The sequence below is a fragment of the Besnoitia besnoiti genome, chromosome VI (assembly GCF_002563875.1).
Source record: "Besnoitia besnoiti strain Bb-Ger1 chromosome VI, whole genome shotgun sequence".
NCBI classification, from domain to species: Eukaryota; Apicomplexa; class Conoidasida; order Eucoccidiorida; family Sarcocystidae; genus Besnoitia; species Besnoitia besnoiti.
The window spans coordinates 2,274,633-2,289,950 of record NC_042361.1 but is presented as its reverse complement, the minus strand read 5'-3'; the positions used below and the strand labels follow the sequence as shown (position 1 = coordinate 2,289,950).

At 59.7% G+C, this 15,318-nt stretch overlaps 2 protein-coding genes across 2 annotated transcripts; one reads left to right on the top strand and one right to left on the bottom strand.

The window, feature by feature from the left end:
• Nucleotides 1-1,751: 1,751 nt before the first annotated feature.
• On the top strand, nt 1,752-5,213 carry BESB_067280 (uncharacterized protein; the record flags this gene model as incomplete). Its single annotated transcript, XM_029365121.1, has 1 exon — nt 1,752-5,213. One exon carries the CDS (start codon nt 1,752-1,754, stop codon nt 5,211-5,213), a length of 3,462 nt encoding a protein of 1,153 aa, XP_029218704.1.
• A 3,018-nt stretch (nt 5,214-8,231) lies between these two features.
• BESB_067270 (uncharacterized protein) lies at nt 8,232-14,879 on the bottom strand (the record flags this gene model as incomplete). Its single annotated transcript, XM_029365120.1, has 11 exons — nt 8,232-8,324; nt 8,828-9,326; nt 9,764-9,890; nt 10,223-10,295; nt 10,736-10,833; nt 11,140-11,338; nt 11,843-11,976; nt 12,275-12,397; nt 12,836-12,962; nt 13,253-13,559; nt 14,206-14,879. 11 exons carry the CDS (start codon nt 14,877-14,879, stop codon nt 8,232-8,234), a joined length of 2,454 nt encoding a protein of 817 aa, XP_029218703.1.
• Between the last annotated feature and the right edge of the window lie 439 nt (nt 14,880-15,318).

Here is a 15,318-nt window from a genome sequence, read left to right as displayed (position 1 = left end):
AAAATCACCCACACGACCAGAATGAGGCAAGGGCGGCGCGCTCTTTCTCTGACTACAGCTACACCGAGCTGAACGCATGCCAGAGAATTGGAGAGTTGTCGACACGCGCAGAAGTTACAGTCGTCCCCACCCGGGTTCGGAGAGCTACTCGAGATCAGGATGTGGGCCTTTTCGGTAATGGATGCAGAAAAAGGCGATGTTTGGTATTCGCCTGCCTTGAGCGGCAGTCTTGGTTGACTTAGTCATCCACGCACCGTCCGTGGCTCATGCGTGTCAGGGCATTAAGAAATTGATATCATAAAACTCAACTCCATGGAAGAGACTGAGCGCCTGCCTGCCTCTCTCCCGACAATCGCGTTCGTGGAGGACTTCCAGTTGTGTGTGTGTGTGTGTGTATTCGTTGAACATCTAACGACTGCACACTTGGCACAGCCGATCCTCGGCCTGTCAGTGTCTAGACACCTGAAGAAAAAGACTTGAGGTACTCAGCTCTTTTTCATTCCAGATGCTTCGCCTTCTTTGACTTGGGACGCTGGACGTGCGTTTCCGCTGCTTTCGCCAGCTTCGGAACCCCGGGCATGCCGACTGCGCGCCGTTTCGCGAGGTCGACTTTTCTTAAGTAGCGCACGCGTCCTGCGTGCCTTCACTGCAATGCTGTCAGCACTCGTGCATGCAGACATTTTCAGTTGAAACTCAACTTTGGTTAGACTCCTTCTCGCCCCACAAAAGAAAAAAATCTGCAGAAGGCGCGCTGTTTCGTGCTCTTTCTTCCTCAGTGGAACTCTGCAGTGGAGGCAGAGGCGGAAACGCGCACGGCTTCTCTCTTTCTTGTCTCGCTGGGCGCTGTCTTCGCAACTTGAACGGGTTCTCCACTTCTCGCCCCGCCGGCGCTGCGTTATTTGCTAGAGGCTAGCATGAGCCTTCTCGTCTTCGTTTATAATTAAGCACTGCATTCTACATAAATGCCTGCGGCCGCTAAAGGTGCGCTTCTTTTTTCTGCTGCCCAGGCTCGAGAGGCACCTGTGTTTTGAGCCCTGCCTCACACATCCTGCACGTGCTGCCGCACATGACACACTACAGAAATGGCAGCAGGAGCCGTTCTGTAGGTGGTTCCTTTTGTTAATAAAATAACTCCCTTGAAGGGCTAAACGTCCCCGGCTGGAGCGTAGGCCCTTGGTTCGGCGGCCGGTTTCCAGTTCCTTGACAGAAAACGTGCAGCAATTTTAGGATTCCGGGAAGACCGAGCGAAAGCAAAGCGTCGGCAACCTTTAGCGGCAGCTCAGTGCCAACTGCGTGACTGCGCAGCCCAAATATCCCTATCTTCCCTCTCGTGTCGATCATTCAGAAGGCACTTTCGGCTGCAGATCTAGTCAGCCTGGAGCCTTGGGCGATCCGTGGCGCAGGAAGGCGATGCGGCATCAACTTGGTGTGTCGATCTCCGCCAGCTTCGCCATTTCGGTTGATTTTTAACTCGTTGGATTGCTGAATCTGTGCAGGGAGTTCTCTGATCCGTCAAGCGGTTTTTTCGCATGACAGCGCCGGAAAAATTGGCTCGCTGCTCCCCTCGAGGCTCCGCCGAAGGGTCGCCGCGCGGACGCGTGGCTGTCGAGGCTGCGCTGTGACCATGCGGCTGCAGACCTGAGGAGGCGCGAGAAAAGAGAAGGCGACGCGCCTGGAGCGCCCGAGTGAAGGCGAGGGTTTTGGCGATTTCGCTTCTTAAGAGGCTCCGTGGTCTCTGCCTCGATTTGCCCATGGCGGCGAGCGGCGCGAAGGGGCGCGCGAAGCCCGGTCGCAGGTCCTCCAGAGTGGCGCAGGCGACGCGGGCGCTGAGAGGCGCCTCGCTAGGGGGCCTCGCGCAGCCTTCTCTGGAGGACTGCGGGGGCCGGAAGCGGATGCGGCGCGAGGTCGCGGGCGAGGGAAGGGCTAAGGGCGGCGCCCGGGCGACGCCGCAGCCCAGCGAGCCGGCGGGCGAGGAGGGGGACGGGGACTTGGATCCCGAGAGGCTCGACGCCCCCTCGGAGGAAAGCGGAGAAGCAGACGAGGCGCAGGAGGGAGGGGGCGGCGAGAGGGGGACGCGGCGCGGCGCGGCGAGCAGAGAGGCCTCCGCCGGCGAGGCTACAGACACCCCCGAGGAGGAGGGCGCAATCGAAGAGCCGGAAGGAGACCGGCAAGAAGCGGGGAAGGATGAGAGATCTGCAGAGAGTAGACTCGCCTCTGCAGAGTCCAAAACTGCACAGGAGTGGGTCGCGCTGCGGCTCCGCTCCGGCGCCGAGGCGGAGGGCAAGGGCGGCCGGGAGATGGCGTCGTGGGACGAAGAGGAAGAAGAGACGTACGGCCCCGAAATCCGAAAGAGATTCAAGCTGGAGCCTTCGACTCGCGTCCTGCGGAGCCGCGAGGCGGAGCGGCCGCCGACTGCCTTGCGGGGAGAAAAGGACAAACCCGCCAAGCCTCTCGCTGCGCACCGGGCGAAACCGCTGCCGCTGAAGTGGGACAAGCGCTCCACGCGTGCCGCGGGCGCCGTCGAGCACACTCACTCCGCGCCCGCGTCGGGCCTCGAAGACAGTCTGCGCTTTCTCCCGCGGGCGCGGGGCTCCACGCGAGCCGGGCGCCGCCTGCGCTCCTGTCGAGCCTCGCGCGGCGGGGCGGGCGCGGCGATGGGGGCGGCGTCGGAGGACGAAGAGAGTTGCGAAGAGGTAAGCGTCCGCCGCGCGCAGTCCGCAAGAGCAGGAGGCGGACGGCGAGGTGGAGACGCGCCGTGCGGGGAGGCGCGGGGCTCCGCGGCCTGCGCGTGCGCCCTCGCGAACGCTCCGCCGCGCCTCGGCCGCAAGACTGGCGCTGCGGAGGGCGAGGGGCCCGATGCGCAGTGTACGTACTCCGGGGCCTGGGTCGAGTACCGGCGAGAGGGAGAGTGCGCAGAATGGCTGCCGCACGCTTGTTCTTCGTGCAGCTGCTACTGCGTCTGTCACTGGTGCGGCTCGGCGAGCCGCATCGGGACTCTCCGCGGCCCTGACTGTGTCGGAGACGCGACGGAAGACGATGGCGGTGCCGCGCACGCGCCCCTCCAGCCCTTCTTTGAGCAGCTCGGCGGCCGCACGCTCCGCTCGGCCGCGCGTGGAGACGGGCGCCGTGGGGGGGGGGCGCAGGTGTGCGGCGGAGAGAGGCGCGTGGGCCTCGAGGCCCGTCTGGGCTCCTCGCTCCGCGCGGCGTCTCCTGCGTCCGCGGCGGGTGTCTCCTTCGCGTCCGCCCTCTTGCCGCCTCCGCGCGGCGGGGTCCCCGGCGCGTGTGAGGCCGCGGACGCGGCCGCCGTGGAGCGCTGGCGCTGGGGTCCGTTCAGCGGCGAGCCGAGCGCGTGGGACGGCGACGGAGAGACTGGAGGTGGAGGAGGCCTCAAAATCATCGGCGTCGACGCCGGTGACTTCGGCGCCTCGGGCGTCATCACCGTCCTCGACGAGACGGAACTCCAGCGGCGCCTTGCGGCCGTGCTCCTGCGGCGGCAGCTCTCCGCGATTGCGGGCGACGGGTGCGCAGGCGCCACAGCAAGCTTTCAGGCTCGCCGCGGGGTGTGCGACCGCGGGTGGGGAGACGCGCCGGTCAGGCCCCCGCGGGGGGGTGTGCACGAGGCATCCGCGACTGCGCAGACGGCCACAGAGCGCGGAGGCGTGACCCCACAGCGAAACGACGTGTCGGCTCCCGCATCCGCTTTCTTTGCTCGTCCTTCATTTTCCTCTGATTTCGCGAGCTCGGCCTCCACCGCCGGGTCTTTGTCGTGCGTCTCGGGCGCGCCGTCTGTGGCCCTCTCCTTGGAGGCGTCGCCCGTCGCGTCTTTTTCTTCCTACGCGACACTCCCGCCTGCGGCAAAGGACGACAGACTCCATCCGCCGCCGCTCCGCCTCGAGACCTCCGCTGCCAACCTCTCGCCGTCGCTTGCCTCGCGCCGCCGCGCCGGCCTTCCGCGCGCCGGCCTTCCGCGCGCCGTCTCCGCTGCGCCGGCGGGCTCTGCCGGCGGCTGCGGGCCTGCGGAGGCGACGCCGGCGCCGGGCCAGGTGGGGCTTCGCGGAGACACCTGCGAGCCCGCGGCACGCGAGATGGGCGCCCGCGACGCAGGAAGGACAACGCTAGAGGCGTCTGCTCTGAGTCGTCCTCGCGCCGGCGGACACGCCGACAGACTGGAGGCAGGCGAGAAGACTCTCGGCATCGAACGCGAGCGTGAGAGCCACACCGACGGGCGAACCCGTGCCGCCCGCTCGTCGGGCGTCGAGGCCCGGGGCTCCGCGGCCCTTCCGCACCCGGCGTCTCCCACGCCCCCGACTTCCTCAGACCCCCGCGCTTCGTCTGCCGCCCCTCCGCGCCTCTCGGGGCCTCAGCGCACGCTCTCAGAGTTCCTCCTGCGCGTCGCGTCTCGACGGGCACGACTGGAACGCGTAGGCCGCCTCCTCGCCGCGATCCCGCTGCCCGCAGTCTCCGTGGAGGCCGTCGAGGCGGCGGAGGGCCTCTTGGCCCGCGAAGAGGAGGCCGAACGTAGGAGCCGGGCGCGAGAAGAACGAGCGCTTGCGTTCCAGCGCGCAGAAAGCGAGCCGCGACGGGGCTGCGGCTCGGTCTCCACTCGGTGCGTCGCGTCGCCCTCGCTGGATTATGCCGCGCCCTCGGCCGCGTCGCCCCCGGGCACGCCGTTGCCTGCGGCGCGTAGCGACGACGGCAAACAGGCGAAAGAGGCACTGGGCGCCTCCACTCCGCCCGGCTCGGTGCCTGCATCGTCTGAGTGCGCCGGAGGCTCCACGGCGGTCGACTCTGAGAGCTATATCGAGCGCCTCCCCACATCGACGTCGCTCGCATCGCCCTCGTGCCCGTCTCCTCCGCAGAAACCCGGCGCGGGCGCCGAGGCCCGTGCGGCGCTGGCGTCCTCGCCGGCGCCGGCTTCGCTCGCGTCGGCCGCGGCGCCTTTCTCGTCCTCCGGCGCGTGCTCGCCGCTACCGTCGCCTGAGTCTCCGCAGACGGCGGCCTCGCCTGCGGTGTGCGGGCCGCGGCGAGGAGGCGCCGAAGGGATGAGTAAAGGGGGTGCGGGTCCGACGCCGGGCTCCAGCAGAGGCCGGTGGCGGCAGTCCGTGAGCCGCCTGGAGGACTTCCTCAGGAGCTTCGAGCGCCAGCAGCGCGCGGCAGAACTTGCCAGGTGGAGGGATGTCGAGGAGTCGTTCGCGTGGCTGCGATCGGAATGAAGACCGCGCACCTCTGCACTTTTCCGCCTTTTTTCCCTTTTTCTGGTTCTTCGCGGGTGGCTGGGCGCGGCTGGCGGAGGCGGCAACGCACCCGCCGGGGCTCGGCGTCGCTTCAGCGGGCCTTCAGGTGCTGCCTTTGTCACGTTTCTCGTTCCGCGTTCGCTAGCGCGACCCCATCTCCCAGAGAGGGACCAGGCAGGATGCGGCGAGCGCAGGCCGACGAGGATGCGCGTGAGTAAAGTGCAGAGAGAGAGCCGCGCAACGCGGAAGCAGAGCATGGAAACCCGCTGATGAAGGCGTCATAAGAGGAGGCAAGGGAACAATCCAGCAGGAAAACGCAGACAGGTCCTGCGAAGACGCCCGTTCGCACTCTCTCGTGAGCAGCTTGCGCAGCCGCGGAGGACATGCGACGAAGTCCGCTGAAGAAACCTCCCTGGGACAGAAGGGCTTCCGACGCCAAGAGAGGGAGAGGACGCTGCGCAGAGGGAATGTCGAGAAAAGTGTGTGTCGCGTTGCTCAGCTACGCACACAGGGTGGTGTCTTTTCCCTTGTCTAGGCAGCGCGTGACGCCCCGCAGCCGGTCTTTTTCGCTTGCGCGGGCTTGCTTTGTAGAGGGGTCATGCCGTCTCTCTGCGCTTCTCTCCGGGATGAGATTTCGCACTTTTTCAAGATGTTTTTCACTCTCCCCAGGAAATTTAATGCGTTTCTTTGAATCGAAACCAGGCGGACTCGCTGGCGGCGGTCCTGATAAGTAACGCAGTCTCGAGAAAGCGTCGATCTGCGAGGCTTCCTCCGATTCTGTGCACCCCCGCTCTGCAGCGCCTCATGGTTCTCAATCTGCGTGCCGATGACCTCATAGCATTGGTTCAAACTATGTATCTACCGACCTATCGAATTCAGGCTCTCGCGTGCGTCTACTGTGTCTCTTGCTCTGTCTCTTGCTTGGGGATCTTTAGCCTATCTAGTGTCTATTCATGTCTCTCTTAGCCATCAATCAGTATCTGTATGCCTACAGCCCAGCACCCACGGAATAGCTGTTCGGAGCACACACAGCCGTTTGCGACTGTTTCGCTGAGGCGCATACCGGTCATGCCTTCGCACTGCAGCACTCGAGCGCTGCATGCGCGAGGCTGACGTTACTTCAGAGTGCCAGGAGGCACTTCGACAAATCGTCTTCTGTAGCTCGTTCATGAGGACGTCTATAGGGACGGCACGGAGCGCAGTGATCAAACTCCAAAAGTTCATCTAGCGTAGCGCTCCTGCTCGAGGGCTTGTGTCGCGCCCTCGAACCAGACCGGACCGGCGAATGCGCGAACGCCTTTTCTGCAAACTTGCTCAAGATATTACTACTTTTGTACTGTTTTCCTAGGGTTTTTTAAGTTTTACTGATGTTATTCTTGCATTATTACTCATTCATAGGAATATGGTTTCAAACAAAGCTTCTTCCTAGTTATATAAACGGAACTGCTCTGGCGAGAGCGACGCTCGCTGACGCACGGTCCTGTTGGAGGAAAGAGTAAGGTGTAAAGGCGATTGCCTTTACACCTTACTCTTTCCTCCAAAACACGGCGGGCACAGCCATCGCAGGTCGCAGCACATTCAGTCAAATCAAAGGGCGTTTGATAGAATAGAGTTCCTAGTGCCAGCACTGGAACCCACTGGATTTCTCGGGAACGGACACAACCCGAACGTTGGGGCCCGCTGTTGAATCAGGGCGCGGGCTCAGCGCGAAAGCACAGTGTAGATCTCCGCTTTTTTTCAATCCCGTTCTCGAGCTGCAGCGTGGGGTGCAGAGATCTGTGATCTATCTACAAGAATGAGGAATGCATCGCATGCAGAACGTACGCAGACCTCAAGCCGCGGCACACGCGGGCCGTCATCTTGCCTCTTCGCGCTCGTTGTGAACCGGGATACGCACAGAGGACTGTCGCAGGAAGACGGGCTACTCGCTAGACACGCTGCTTGTCCTGTGTTTTTCAGGGGTCGCCAAACAGCGCTGGATCTAAGAGAAGCCACAAGAACTGAAAAACGGGTTTAAATACATCTGGGCAGGATTGCCTCAGCCCCGTACATCAGCTGCCGAATCTCTGAGTCAGAGAAGACGAACTGACAGCGAACATTCGCCTCAATACCACGTCCCTCTTGACCCGAAAACCGCCTCACGCACACACTCACAAATATATGTATATTTATTTACATTTCCGTGTAGGTGGTGCCTCCGTCTACTCAGCATCGCCATCTACCTGCGTATCTTCGCCCTGTCTATGAATACGTGTTCGCGCATCCTCCCGATATCTCTGCAGAGGGGAAGACGTATAAGCGCATCCTTTCTTTCTCGAAAACTAGTTGCATCTATTCACTGCGTTCGCGTGAGTCTGTCGACTCCAGGGTCGTATCCAGTCCTCTTGAGAAGGCCGCTGCGTGGGTGCGAGGCACTGATATAGTCTGGAAAACCCTTTTTCGCTGCGCGGCCGAATGCGGCGCCAGCATCAAGAGAGGAGAACGCGCGCATGAGTAAAGAGAAAACTACAGCTGCTTCCGCCTGCAACAGCGGCAGGCGTGACCGTCTGGGCTCGGGATCGCATCCGCGGAGCGCAGACTTGCCGCAGATGCCGAGGAGCCGCGGAGGACAAAAAAAGGAGTCCACGCTGGGAGCCTCGTCACCAGCGCAGACCTCGAAATCGAAACGCGTGAAAGAGCCCTCGAGTGCATGTAAGCAAGGCAAAAAGGGATACGTGCAAGGAAGGCCATCGGAGGGAAGAAAGAAGACAAACTGGGGCCAAGACAGGATCATCGGACACTAAGGAAGAGAAGTGGCGTAGAGGACGCGAATATCCGAGAGGACAGAGAGTGTCGCTGAGATCCTTGTGAAAAGAGAGGCTGCGCCGCCTTCATAGTACCCTCGACGCGCGCGGCTGGTCGCTCGTTCTGCGAAATGACAGGCGCGGCCAGACCAGAACGCCCAAAGAAAAGAGGATCCTTCTCTATTTCCGTAACTTCCCTTCTTCGAAAATAGACTTAAGGCAACGCTGTGAGCGCCGCCTCCTTCGTCTTGACAAGCTCTGCCGCCAGGTCACGGTGCTCGTTGAGGAGCTGAGCGAACTTGGTTTCCTGTCGCGACAAAAAAAGTTAAACAGGGGGATGAAGAGAACTTTCCCAAGTTCGGTAGTTTCTGGGGCGGGCGTCCCCTCCGGTTGGTCGACTGCGTCGTGCAGACTCGGTGGAGTGTAAATCTTTTACACTCCACCGAGTCTGGGGCCACAATTCCTATCCAGTACGAACTGGCCGTAAAGTCTAATTCTGGTCATTAATGTATGATTTGCTTTTGAATATTCATCTGTTTCGTTTGGCTAGTATGAATTAGATTTCGTTCGCATTATTTAATGTGAAGCGGCCAGGCCTAAACTTCAATATGAATTGAATTGATTTGATTCACCTTACTCAAACTAAATCCAGACTATTTAAACTGAAGTTTAACTAAGATTCTGCTGGCTTGTTTAACCGATGTCTCAGACGCGATGAGCGCTCCGGCCGATGGCAGCTTCGGCGCTGTGTCGGTTGGAACTTGCATGCCGCTGGAGTCCCCGCGACGCACGCCCCCCCCCCCCCCTCACCATGGCGGCTTTGCTTTGGGCGATTCGCGTCTGCAGCACCTGCATGCGCTTCATTTTCAGCTCGAGTTTTTCCAGTTGGAGCTTCACGACGTCAGCCATGAGCTTCCCAATCTCCTTCTCCTCCAGCTTGGCGAGCTGTCGCGCCTCCGAGGCCCCGGCGGCGAGCGCCGTCGCGCAGGCCACCTGCAGCTCGCAGTCCGCGATGAGGCCGCGGTTCTCCTCGCGCTGCGCCCAGGGCTTCAGCGCAGCAGCCTTCTTCGCCTCTTCGCCGGCGGCTACGGCCTCGGAGTCGTCACCTTCCGCAGCCGCCGCAGCGTCCTCCGAGCCACTCTCCTTCGCGCGCGCCTCGCTGTCTCCCGCGAGCGCTACCGCCTTGCGCACCGCCGCCCGCGCGGCTGCAGCGGTGATCGAGGGGTGGACTGTCGACGCCATGAACGCCAAAAGCGACGACAGCGGATTTTCGAAGTGGCGGAAAGGGCCAGCGTCGCGCTCGCCAGACCTGCAGCACGGGGCGAAACACAACACAAATACCAAGTACACATGCCTCTTCAGGGCGCCTTCCTGCTGCCCTAACCCTCAAACACGCCGTTGCTGTAACCGGTGACAGCGAAGAGTCAGTGCCGCACGCTCGCCGGCATGCACACAACCCAATACGGATGCATTTACATATATATATATATATATATATATATATATATATATATATATGAATGCATATGTCTCATAACACGCATACACGCGCATGCAGGCTCCGCACATGGATCCAAGTCGAAACAACCACTCACGCAGATATACATGGATGCACGCGTGTGTACATATGCATATCGTGATACGGACAACACTGCGTCTTATTCGCCTTTGCAGTTCCTACACTTTCGTCGGTTCTTCGTTTGCATCATTATTTTCGTTTGCAATTCCAGATTTGAAGGAGCTTACCCACAGGAAGCCAGGGGCTCCTGAATTGGAAGCTGGATAAAGCGCTCGACGCACATTTGCGCGGTGCGGCCGCCACCGACATGCGCCGCCACTTCGTTCCAGTCATGCAGATACTTTTCAATTCCCTCTGAAGCGAAGAGCAAGCGAAAAACCGGATCGATACTCGAGGACATGTTTCCGCACCCGCACAACAGCCACGTGCATCAGTACTGTGGTTTCTTGACGTCACGCAGAACAAACTGGACACGTATACACACGTTAAAAAAGTGTGACTCTATACATAGAAAGGATGCGAATGAGTTTATAGGTAGAAATAGCTTCTACGCGCACGCACAACTGTACGGCGCGTTTCTGTCATTCTCGAAACTCAGACGCCGTGCGAGGCTCCGTCTGCGAGTCTACGCGATACTGAAACCAGCTCCTTTTCTTTCAAGTTACTGTGAAGGTGCGCAGTCTCACCGATCAAACGCTCAGTCTCTTCCAGCGTCCACTTCCCGTCCTTGCCTTCGCCGCCCAGAAGCGGCAACCCAACCTGAAAGCGAAAAACGACATAAATTAGAACCCGGAAAAATGCAGGGAAAATGGTGCAAAAAAAAACGTAGAGAAGCGTCTCAAAGGAGAAAAACAGGAAGGAAATGGAACGCGAAAGGCGACCGAACCGCGGACGGAAAAGGACGGTCGCCTGAATCCATCCGACGGGCAAGGGAGGCAGGCAGGAGGGGAAGCACGACGCCGCGGAGCGGAAAGCGAAGACGAGAAGAAAAACAGAGATAAGACGCGACGCACACGTCTCCTGTTGAGCCACGGAGAACTCGAACTGCCTCACGCTTTGATCAAACACGTCTCCGCCGCGGCACCTTAGCGACCCGCAGCCCCCGCCCGAAGCAGCGAGAACAAGAACCCTAAATCCCTGAAACGACTAGAAAACGACACGAGAAGAGAGAGGAACGTCCTCGAAAACTCCTGTCTCACCTTGAGAAAGTGACGCTCGGTGAGAGCGGACGGATAGCGCCCGTCAGAGAAGCACCGCAGACACCACACACAGTTATCGAGGACGCCCAGGGAGATTCCTGCGAAGGAAAAAATTTTAAAATTGAAAAAAAGGGAGGATGGACGCAGAGGGGCCACCTCAACGCTCTGCCGCACACGGTCATCCTCAGGTTACCGACGAGAGGCGGAAATAAAAAGGCATTCAGGACTCCAAACAAGGCCGAAATCCCACGGCGAAGGCTGACACGAGCAAATCGACAGACCCGCGAAAGAACTCGAAAAAGTCTCAGCGCCTCCTTGCGAGTTCTCCCTCACTGCCGTCGCGACCTGGACACGCCAGCCGCGTCGACACCGGCAACAGGAGAAGAAAAGTGATTTTCGCTTACCCGCAGTTCCGGCCGGCCTGAGCACGTAGTAGGAATACAAGCAGATCTTGCCGCAAGACACGCAGCGCCACGGGCCTTCGCCCGCCTTCGGATGCGAGTCGGGCACACGCGCAGAGGAAAGCGACGACAGCAGCGAAGCCTTTCGGCAAGCCGAACTCTCCTCGCTTGGAAGAGCACGATCCCGGCGCCGCTGGAGCGTCTGAAACGGCACGTTGAAAAAAATGCACGAAAATGAATCAAACACTCCGCGGACCTCATGCTAAGTGCGCAACACAAATATATATATACACAGAAATATTGGAATGCGGATATGAAGAGCTGTCTCCGTGAGCAACCGATGTATATGTAGCTACCTGTGTGGCTCTATATTATATATACACAGATATGTGTGACTTGAGTTGCTCTGTGTCGTTTCTCGTCTACCTAGGGATGTCATAAAAAACGCGATATACAGTTGGAGCTTCAGACAACGGCTTCTCTCGATCCTAACCCTTCGGCAGCAGCCCCAAGAAGTTCAACACCGCGGGCGCCAGCGCGCCGGCACGTGCTGATGAAATGCACACTTATGTACATGTATGTATATATTTATATTATTTATATACGGATGCATGGGACATATGCTCGTGAAACGCTTGGAAGAGGTCCTGAGATCCCAAGTCAAGAAGACGGCAGACACGTTTCAGACGCAGCGAGCTTCGTGTACCTCGACGTCTTTGAGCAGCAAGTCTCTGCGGCGCGCGACGGCGCTCGGAATCGTGGCAGGATCTGCCTGGAAGTTGATAATCCCCCAGTAGTCGAGGAAGCTGTGCGTGCGCAGCAGAAGCGCTCCATCCGCCGCTGGAAACAACGAAAACAGAAACTCGCGCGCGTGCCTTTCGAAAAGCCAACATCAGCGCTGGAAGACATCGGAAGATTAGAGATACGAAGATGGGCGACGGCGCCTTCAGCGAAAATGAAGAAAAGCCTCTGGAAATTGCGACCGCGGCTTTTCAAGCGTTCCGCGGCAACACTCTACACAGGAGGCTCCTGAGACACTCGCAGACTCGCGAGGCGCGTATACAGAGTTGACGCGCCCGCGACTCTTCCCACAGCTCGCGGATTTAACGCGGACGCGTGACCCAGCCGCCGAACTCACCGACAACTTTGCGGCAGTCTGAGAAGGAGAGATACTTGGTGGGATCCGCGCGATACAGGTTCACAATGCCCTGACGCAGCTGCAGGTACCGCTCGTCGCGCTCCGGCCCCGTCAGCGAAGTTCCTGCAAAAAATGAAAAAAGGCGCTTGAAGGAAGTCGCCTGCCCACCCGTGCGCAGCCTCGCGCGCGACACACCCGCGAGAAAACCATGCAGATGTGCCCGCACCGAAGCACCCCAATGCGCTCGACTGCCTTCCTCAACTTTTGGATCGACGGGTGGGCTGGTCTGGCAAAAACAGGCTGAAGTGCGACAACAATATCGAAAAACAAAACTCGCATACGCTTATGAGTCCACGTCAATCGTAGACATGTAGAAGTCCTTCTATGTAAAACGAGACCAGAAAAAGGAGGCGCGAAAGCGCGCAGCACACTTGAGACACTGCGGCAAACCTCTTTTAAAAAAGAGAAAAAAATTGAGGGGTTCAACTGGGACCACGTGGGGACGAAGGACTTGGAAGACGAGGCGTGGCCTCAGTTTCCCCGAAACTTTTCCCGTCTTACCGGCAAAGAGCGTCGGCAAGAGATCGCGCTCGACAGCCCCGATTTTCGTCTCGTCAAACCAGCTGCTGCACGTCGGGAGCTTGTAGGGCTCACGGCCCTCCTTCTCCTGCGCCAAACGCCAAGCTTCCTAAGAGAAAAAGAGAAAGAAAGGCTAACAGCGAGTCCTGAGAGAGAAGCGCCTTGATCGCAGAGGCGACGTGAAGCGAATGGAACACGAAAAAAACTGAACCCGGGCACGGCACACACGGCGCTTGCAGCGGAATGACTCCCCAGATGAGGGCAGCCGGGACCCGCCCCGATATATCGAAAATGCGAACACGGACTCAGGAACCCGAAGCGCACGCCTTCGCCGCAAAAAAGCATCGCTCGACGCTCGAGTCTGAAAGATGCACACAGCCTGGATCTCTCACGACGCACCTCCTCCCTTTTTCGCAGCGCTTCCTCGTCGAGGGGGACCGGCGGCCGATCGGCGGGAGTGCCCAGAGGGAGATTTGCGAGCTCCTTCTCTGGCGAGCTCTTCTCCTTCTCCTCCGTCGTCGCCGACCCTTCGCTCTCCTCTCGCTTCGTCGCGGCCTCTCCAGTCTTGCCGCCTGCGTGGGCGGACGCCGCAGAGATGCCGTTTTCGAGCTGCTGGCGGAAACTCTCCGAAGGGAGACTTATCGTTTCAAACGTGGCTGTGGAAACCAAAATCGAAGACGTGACGTTTTTGTCGTAGGGAGGGAGCCTGCAGCAGACGCACAACAAGAGCAACGGGATTTACGTACGTGCCAAAGTCCAGATGCAAAACCGTCAAACACAGAGCCGAATCAGAATCCAAAAAAGGTATGCATTCTTTTCCCTGCGGAGGCAGAGCAGCTCACACGGAAAAACCGCACTCGCTGGAAGTATCCTGCCACAACCTTCTGCACTGGACGGCGTGTGTGCCACACATGCGCGCCCTTCGATAAGCAGGATTTGTTACTTCTGCTAGTGAAGAACGGCATCCAGCGCAGACTGCATAAGCTGCCGAAGATCCTCTTATTTGTGGAATCTCTCCTCTATTCCTCTCACGGAAGCCGCGAAACGACCCCAGCCGTTCTGTCTCCCCTTCCCTCCTTCCCCTGAGATGATTCCACTCCGGTCTCGCCGCTTCTCTTCTGCGCCACTCCCTCCCGTCCATATTCCCGCTGCTCGAACGTATTCTTTCTATTCGCTCTGGCGTGCAGAATCGTGCTTGCTCCCTTCAGCTTTTGGTTCGATTGAAGTATCGCACCCAGATGCATAGCATATGCTGCACTCCCTCATTGGTACTGCCTACGCAGGGGATTACAGGTCAGATAATATTTGGCTCTACTCCTCTAAAGCACCAAAAACCTGTCTCCTCTCCTCACCGTGTGACGTTGGGGGCAATTTCGACCGGTTTGTTCTCTCCCTTTCTGGCCAGATTCGCGCCGGGCGCGCCATTGAGAGTCTGTGCGCCTGCAGTTCCGGCAGCCCCAGGAGACGCTCGGCTGGCGCCGTCTGCCTTGTCGCCTTCGTCGTCCTCTCCGCCGCGCGCGAACTCGCCGTGAGGCGCTGAGATGCCCTCGGGCAGCGCGCTAGGCAAAGCGAAGGCCGACGCGTCCGGAGGCGAGTGCACGACGCCATGACCAGAGGCGGCTGAGACGCGCGAGTGGTCTGAGAAGGAGGGCGGGGCGAGAGGGCGGAGGGCCTGCGCAGGGAGGGGAAACGCGTCTTCCGGAACCCCCTGCGCATGCAAGTCGTCGGTCGGCGCGGACAGCTGCAAGCCGTCGAGTCGCATCCGCTTGGCGTTTTCTGAGCCGTCAGACTCGGGAGGCGGCGAACCCGAGGCGGAAGGCGTAGGGGGTAACGAGCGCTTCTTGTCGCTCAGGCCGTCGTGCGGCACAGCCGGTGGCACAGCCTCGCCCTCGCCCCTCTCGGAGGATGTCCGCGACAGAGAGGACCCCGGAGCTGTCGCGCCCGCGGAGAGCAAAGCATCCTGAGAAAAAACACTCTGTGGAGGCGTCTGAAAGAGCGCACCACCTCCTGAGGTATCGCCCGACATGCTGATACCTCCCAGGTGCAGCCGCGGGGACCAGGAACGCCTAGAGGCAAACGGAGACACGCAAAAACAAACAGAGCGGCCGCAACAGCACCAAAATCTGGAGAGCTCCTCTGTCCAAGGGCGATAGGGGAGTTCAAGTCAGGGGCGACACGACCCAAGGGACGCTGGTCAGGAGGCAGGCAAGACGAGGCCCGACACGCTGAGAACCGAACTGCGCGCCGTCTCGGAGCTTCAGAAACGTGTCAAAACGACAAGAAAGAGACGGAGTATCCTGGCCAGGAAAAGAGAATTGCCAAGCGTCGGCAGACACAACGACGGAAACAGGTTGCGCAGGCCGCGGCCGCTTGGGCGTCTACGGGTCGGTCAGCTTGGCATCCGAACAATGGTGAGGTGGCCCTGAGGCAGAACTCAGTGACTCGACTGCGAACGTAACGAGTAA